Source organism: Protobothrops mucrosquamatus, unplaced genomic scaffold (assembly GCF_001527695.2).
Source record: "Protobothrops mucrosquamatus isolate PMUCROS unplaced genomic scaffold, P.Mucros_1.0 scaffold167, whole genome shotgun sequence".
Taxonomy (NCBI): Eukaryota; Metazoa; Chordata; class Lepidosauria; order Squamata; family Viperidae; genus Protobothrops; species Protobothrops mucrosquamatus.
In genome coordinates this window covers 616,698-624,764 of record NW_015386529.1, presented here as the reverse complement: position 1 = coordinate 624,764, position 8,067 = coordinate 616,698, and the positions used below count along the sequence as shown (strand labels likewise).

At 41.7% G+C, this 8,067-nt stretch overlaps 1 protein-coding gene across 1 annotated transcript in view; it reads left to right on the top strand.

The window, feature by feature from the left end:
* CTTNBP2 (cortactin binding protein 2) overlaps positions 1-8,067 on the top strand; it is a 124,707-nt gene that overhangs the window by 83,117 nt on the left and 33,523 nt on the right. The window contains 1 exon segment of the mRNA XM_015813551.1: positions 6,277-6,455. Coding sequence (XP_015669037.1) covers positions 6,277-6,455 — 179 coding nt within the window.

Here is an 8,067-nt window from a genome sequence, read left to right as displayed (position 1 = left end):
GGCGGGGGGGAGCGGTCCGGAAGTCCATCCTAAGGAGTGAATGATCTGACCATGACAGGGGCTCTATAACTACCTCCCCCATTTCCAGATCATTCTGCCACTGGCCAGAGACAAAAATTAGATCCAGTGTGTGTCCTCCCGTGTGAGTGGGGGATTTTAGATGATTACTAAAGTCAGCCTCACTTTATGTCAAGCTTCACTCCTAGTGATCTCATGAATACATCATTATGGCCAAGAAAATTGTTGCAGAAATAAACTTTTATTTTTGATGGATAAATTTTAGGAGTAATCACTATCAGCAGCTGGTAATTTTCTAGGCCCCAGAAGCCGACTGGTAGTTTTTAATACATCATGCTTTCTTTGTCTCTGAATAGCATAGCTGCAGAGCAATATCAGATTACAGGTAGTCTTTGAGTTATGAATGTAATGGAGCCTGCCTATTCAATTTGTAATTCGAAAACTCTGGAGTGAATCTCATACCTTGAATGAGAAAACTCCCTGCTCGTTAAGATGTGGCTTGTTACGTGGACATGAGGTATCTCAGGGTGGGGAAGGCCATGTAGGGCCTAGTGATGGATCTCCCCTTCCCAGCTAGCCACCCAACCTGCCCGACCTAGTCCTTTCCTGACTGGCCGGTAGTCCAAATCCTGACCGCTCTTCTCCTTCTCATCCTCCCAACTCAAGCAGCAGCAGCAGCTTGAGTTTCTCTGCTCCATCCTTAAGGAAGAAACCGGAGGTGCAGAGCAAGATTGCTCTCAAGAAGACGCGGGTGCACTGCTCGCTCGTGTGTGCCGGCCTTATTGAGAGCAATCCTGCTCTGTGCCTCCTTTCAGACAGAGCAGAGAAACTCAAGCCGCTGGCGTTCAAACACTTTTAATCTGAATGGAGACCTTGGGGAGATGGAGAGCATCTTTTGCGTGCGAATGCAAGTCTTGAAAATACAGCAAATCACTGCATTTTCAACCACCCCATTTTCGTACAGAAGGAGCTTCCCATCTCCCCAAGGTCTCCGCTCATATGAAAAGTGTTTGAGTAGCAGCAGCTTGAGTTTCTCTGCTCCATCCTTAAGGAAGAAACCGAAGGCGCAGAGCAAGATTGCTCTCAAGAAGATGCAGGTATGCTGCTCCATCTGAGTGGAAGAAAGTGGATGCGCAGCAGCGGGATTGCTTTCAATAAGGCTGGCGCATGCGAGCAAGCAGCACACCCAACTCTTATTGTTTGAAAGCAATCCTGCTGCTGTGCCTCCGCTTTCTTCCATTCGGACAGAGCTGAGAAACCCAAGCCCTGGCTCCGCAATGCCTCCCTGCTCAGTTGAAGACTTTGTTCCTGCCCTCAGACTAAGGCTAGCGCATGCGCATGCAAGTGAGCCGATCAGCCGGGCCATGGACGATTCCACGCTTTGCCCCTAGGCGTGCAAACAAAGCAAACATTCCCCTCCCCCAGAGAATGGAAGCTTCCGGGGGCCATGATCTCTTTTGCAGAGAATATTATGGCACCCAGGAGCTTCCATTGTCATTTCCAAGCTGACTCTCCTCTCCTTCAAAGGGAAAAAAACCGCAGAAGAGACAGATTTTTGCAAGGTGAGTCCTGTGCGTCAGGAAGGGAGGGGGAAGCAGTTGTGAGGAGTGGGGGGGTGAATAGGGTGAATGATGCAGAGCCTCTGCAGTCATTTGTATTCGTAATTTTGGGACTTGCTTATAAACACTAGGGGGTGCTGATCACGTAACTTCGAACAAGCATTAAGTGAACGCTCGTAATTCGGGGATTACCTGTATGGTTCATCAATGATGTTAAGCTATGTTAAGCTGACACTTACTGTATTATTGGATTGTTTCCAATTAAGTTGTTGCTTTAAAAACAATTCCACGCTAGCTTATTTTTTATCCTGATTCATAGTCAAACCACAGAATAAGATTGTCTCTAGGCAAGTTACTCAAAACCTACTGCAGTGCAGTATGGGTTGTTGCAGGTGTTTTTTTTTTTTGTTTGTTTTTTGCAATAGAAGAGAATATATGTCGTTCAGGGTTGAACTCCACAGTAGGTTTTTTGCTGACAGCAGATCTTTTGCTAATAAGGAGAGTTCCAAATCCTCATGTCTAGCCAGTGAGAGATGGTACATCATCTTCTCTTCAAAGTATAGTCAAAATATTGCTATTTAATGGAGTGAATGGGAATGCCAGTTCCTAGTGCAAAAAGGATGCTCTTTGGCCTGCACTATTGATCGGACTTTTCCTCAAAAGGATCCATGTCTGTTTTACAGTAATTAAGAAGGACATCCACTCAGCTATTAATACATGGCAACAACCCCAAGATTGCCTCTTCATCGCAACTGAATGTTATCCATAGGTTTGTGCTTTGCTATTTAAAAAAAAGTAAGCTAAATGTATTGTGATTATAACATTGACATTTTCCACTTTAGAATGTCAGAGCCCAAGTATTACTATAATAATCCCTACAACTATCTGTATGAAGTAGGCTCGGTATGAGTCATTGCAATAACTTACGGTTTGAGGCTGAAGCTGAAACTTCCTGGTTCTTAATTCAGTTTCTTACATAATGTGAGGGAAAAACTCCTAATGTAAAATTAAAAATGTTGGGGCATCACAATTGTTGCTTCAAATATGGGACAAGGATTGCAATGCTACAGTAGTTCTTGGTCTTGTAGTTGATCCTAAGCCAAAAACAAACCAGTTTGTTCTTCTCTTTCCCCAGTTTGATTAACAACAATCCTCCAACCTCTCTCCTTTTGTCCTTATACTCCTTGAACGGGACTATTCATGAAATAGATGGGGGAGGAGAATTGTAGTAGAATTGTGTGCCAGCAATGGGAGAGGAGGTACTTGCACTCCTCTCCTGGTTGAAGTTTTTGAAGTAGCCATACTCAGATAATTGAACAGGGGATAAAGGATAACTAAAGTGGAGGTAAGAGTTTTCTTGGATAAATTCCAACTTTTGAGTGAGAAAACGCAGACCAAAATAGATGTTTTCCAAAACTAGCATAGGCAATGGCATCCCAGGAATTTTTAGGTAGAGGAGCTGGGCCTTAACAGCCAAGAAGAATCCATTGATATATTTCTTTTTACAATAAAGGTAATAATAAATTTACAGCCATATCCAAAGTCTTTATATACTGTAAGATATTTAGCCCCAGTAGGAGCTATAAGCGCTCTGAGAAAATCAAGATTTTAGGTACAGTTTAACTTAACTCTGCAATATTACCATATTTTTCTTTCAGGTAAAAGGCAAGTTCTGTTTTACTAAAAAGAAATAGTTCTGTCTTAGTCTTTGCCTAGTGTGTGTATTCAATAAGATAAATTTGAATAAATTGTGTATGTATGTTCAAAAAGCTAATCTCCTTAATTCACAAGATGCATTCATGGTCCTGCCTGTTCTGCCTTGCTGCAGAACTATATGTATTTTAAGCCCAGATGGGCACAACAGTGCTAACTACATTACCTTTTTAAGGGCAGTTTCACTAAAATGCCAACTGCAAGTTAACTCAGAATTAAAAAAATAAAAATCTTTCTATAGTTGGTCTTCCCAATCTGGCTATGGGCTATAAATCACTGAGATTAGAAAGATGTGGGTTTTTCTCCTTTTTTTTGAAAGGAATTTCCATTATAGCTGTTGCTTCAAAGCATGATATTATACCTTAACTGAATACTTATGTCAAGTTCTTCTGTAACATTTTGGACTTTGTTTCTATCTCTATTATATCTCTCAAGTGCTCTCAGTTTATACAAATGTTATCATTAAAATGACCCAAATCAAGCAAGTATATGCATTGATTTGCCTTTATCACTATAAAAATATGTCTTAGCAAGACTGTTTGAGGGAAGCCTTGATTAATGGTGGATGGTAACTGGTCTTCCATTGATGGTACTCCTGAGTATAGTAATAGGAGTACCATCAGTCACTGTGAGAAATTTAGAAATGCTTAGAGGTTATGAGGGCCAATGTCAGTAGGTTAAAGTCCTAGAACCCTAGTAGTTGATCCTATCTGACATGCTAAAGCTGGTCCTACTTCTCAGTGTCAATTCATATATCCTTGGAGAAGGATATTTGGAGAAGGCCTTCAGGAAGCAAGGGTCTACAATCTTTTGTTAGTGATATTTACAATTTCACATTTCTTCTTAGAAAAAAATGCTATGGACTTACATACTTTTAAAATTGAGAATTCTCAACAATTGAGCCAAAGTATATTCCACACTGCCATATACATAAATAGCTCCAATCCCCCATTATACTGAGGTAATCTCACCTTTCTAAGTAAATGATTGGATTTCCCCCCTTTTTTTGCATTAAATCACTTTTTTTCCTGTTTTGACTATTGTATTTGAAAGTTGCCTTCACCTCCATTCTGGCTAACTTTGAACCAAGCTCATTTGTGATCTGAGCCAATGATTTTACAACTCAACATGTGAATGTCTGAGAATTTTCTACATCATTAAATTAACTATTTTCTCTAACAACATAATGATGTGAATAGACAAAAGAGTCATTAGGAAGAATGTTTCTATCCCAAATGCCTTTTATTTTTGCACAAATCATGATGTACAATAGTCACTTGCTCCAAGATCATCTCCATAAGATGGTTTATACAGCACATTTTGCAAGTTATTATTTGTGTAATATTATATCCTGTTTCCTCTTGTGACTGCTTGTCAGTTGTAGGAAATCTGTGTAGCAAATATTTCTGTAATGATTCAGCTGGGAATTTAGCACAATAGTTTCATACAATGTTGACAGGGTGTGTTTATTAGACTGTGCTGTTTCTGGATCCAGTCCAGTGGGATAAAAACTGCCTCTGAAATGTGCAAGAATCTGTCTTTGTACATATTTTGCTCATTCTTATAAGGCTTGTCCAGTTCTTCATTTATTATCATTGGCAGAACCAACAACATCCTTACAGCTTCAGCTATATACATATAAATGCAGATAATCCTTGCTGAACAACTGCTCAAAGTTACGATGGCACTGAATGAATGGTAGTTAATGGCCAGACTTATGGTCAAATAATCAAAACTCAAGCACTTGGTAGCCCACCCACATTTAAATTGCAATGTGTGCTGCAAATCCCTACACCTGCCTATGTCCCTTTTGACTAGTGTGCACTTTACCCTATACCTGCCACCCTAAGCTGAACTTTGCTATCTTCCACTGATAATGAGGCACACCTAGCTGAAGCAGTTGATAGCCTTTTGCAAGGTAACTTTAAGGTTTTTTGTTCTATGAAGCACCGTTTCACCCAGTTAAAGGTGCAGACATAAGAGTATTAGTATATATATATTGTGAATCCAGTTACCTTATCTAAGGACTTCCCTTTTGAGAATATACCTATACAAATGGCAGAAAGAGAGCTGTATTATTCTATAGTAGCCAAAAATCAGAAGAAAACTGATAACATATTTACAGAGTAACCTATTCCAATAAAATTCTAGCTGCCTAGAATGCCCCACAGCAAGCTAGGTGGCAAATAAATGGAGTGGAGAGTAGAGAGTGGAATAGAATAGAATAGAATAGAATAGAATAGAATAGAATAGAATAGAATAGAATAGAATAGAATAGAATAGGTTTTTGTGAACTACAACTCACTTTATCAGAGGGAGGGGGGATGGAAGGCATTGCCTAATATTTCATTCATTAATTCACCATCAAATAAAACTGCAGTTTACAGCAATCCAATAAATGTTCATTTAATTAAAGCATCCATGGTAAACATAAGGAGACCTAAGGAGAAACTTCCTGACAGAACAATTAACCAGTGGAACAACCTGCCTCCAGAAGCTTGAATGCTCCAACACTGGAAGTTTTTAAGAAGAGATTGGACAGCCATTTGTCTGAAATGGTATAGGGTTTCCTGCCTGAGCAGAGGTTGAACTAGATGACCTCCAACTAACTATTTACCAAATGAATAATTTGAAAGAAAGAACTTCTACAATATTAAGAAGGATTATGCTACCTTTGGTTACAAAGCAGTAATTGAGAACAGCATCTTGTTTTTGAGTTTTAAATTCTGTTTCATCTTTTTCTGCATTAAGGGGGGCAAGGCAAGAGCAAATCATTTTAAATTTGGAGTCATTTTTCTTTGGGTAATCACAAATTGAACCTAATTATCAAACAGTAAATTCCCAGGTGTTAACCTGCTCCCAAAATCTGTTTTAAAAAATATTATTTCCTGTGATTTGCAATGTATGCATCTGGAAATTGCTTACTTTCTTTAAAGAGCAACATAAGATTATCATAAAAAGTAATAATTTGTTCTATTCTGTGCAGTTCAGGGGACAAATGCCGCCTCCCTGTGATCCAGTGTGCAAGATGGTTGAGTGGATTCTTACAGTGTGGGATCAACTGAACTCATGTTTATCACGGCTTGGTGCACCCGAAGCTCTTGTTGGGCCCAGACATTTTCTTTCTTGTCCAGTGATGCCTGGTCACAGTCATGCAACAGTGAAGTAGGTCTTTTTATGTATCTCTCTCTCTCTCTCTCTCTCTCTCTCTCTCTCTCTCTCTCTCTCTCTCTCTCTCTCTCTCTCTCTCTCTCTCTCTCTCTCTCTCCCTACCTACCTACCTACCTACCTACCTACCTATCTTTTGCAAAGTGGAGCCTTCTGAAGGGATCTCATATTATCTTCTAGGCAACCTGCTGCTTACTTTGGATTGGTTTCCCTACGTGTCTAGAAAATCAGTACAGGTCCTGAAATCCAGTATTTATTTAATGAATTAATTTTATTTTTATTTATATCTCGCCTATACTGTTTTTACAAATAGCTTAAGGCAACGAACATATCCAACATACCTTTCTCCTCCTATTTTCCTCACAACACACCTGGGAGGTGGATTGGGCTGAGAGAGAATGACTGGCCCCAAATCACCCAGTTGTTTAATTCTCTTATCACAGAGCCCTTTCTGTGGGCACCCACGCCATGAGCAGGGCGAGCAAGGGAAGTAGCACGCATGTGTTTGGACTTTGGAGAAAGGGGGAGAGAGAGAGAGAGAGAGAGAGAGAGAGAGAGAGAGAGAGAGAGAGAGAGAGAGAGAGAGAGAGAGAGAGGAAGGAGGGGAGGAAGGAAGGAAGGAAGGAAGGAAGGAAGGAAGGAAGGAAGGAAGGAAGGAAGGAAGAAGATGGGAATGAGAAGGAGGGAGACAGAGAAGGAGGGGAGGGAGGGAGGGAGGAAGGAAGGAGGTAGATTGGAATGTGAGGGAGGGAGGGCCTGAGGGAAGTCCTGCCTTAGCACTTGGTAACCAGCAGCCCTGTGGCCCTTTTGCCATCCCCTGGTGGTCTCCCATCCTATTGCTGAGGATGCTTTGGTTACAAAGCCAGGTCTCCTTGCATGGAGAGGGAGTGGGCCTCCCTCTGACCTATGCACTTTGCCCTCCTGCACCCACCATGCCCGCCCAGGCACCCCTGACGTGAGTGACTTTGAGCTGGCCACACCCACCCACTGGGCCACGCCACACCACCCCCCAAGGGCATCTTAATGCTGATGCGGCCCTGACACTTTGCAATAAATAAGTGGGTTTGGGGTTTCTGTTTGGGCACTCGGGCTCTAAAAGGTTCGCCATCACTGGGCTAACATGTCTTTCATTAGGGGCAGGGGGTAGACATTTTCCACCACACATCTTTTAGCCCTCTATAGTCTACATATAGGCATAAGCACCCATCCTTTTTCTCCCGGAGCTGTACCGGGATGGCTGGCTGGATGAACCCCACTTCAGATTTTTGTCTATAAAAGAATGTAGTTCCTCTAGTTCTCTAAGGGTCATCAAGTACAATCTGGGTTTGGGTAGTTTAGCCTCCAGCAGGATCTCTATGGAGCAGTCCATTGGCTGATGGGGTGGGAGTTTGTCTGAACCCTTCTCACTAAACACATCCCGGTATTCCAGCGGAATTTGGGAATCAGCCTTCTTCCTCTCTTGCACTGCAGTGCCCACCTCCTGCCTCAGCTTTGGGATCCCTAAGTCTCTTCCCAGTTTCCTTTGAGTTTCAGATCGCCAGATTTTTAGCAGTCCCCTCCTCCAGTTCATATAGGGGGTCCATTTCTGAAGCCACGCTAATCCCAGCAT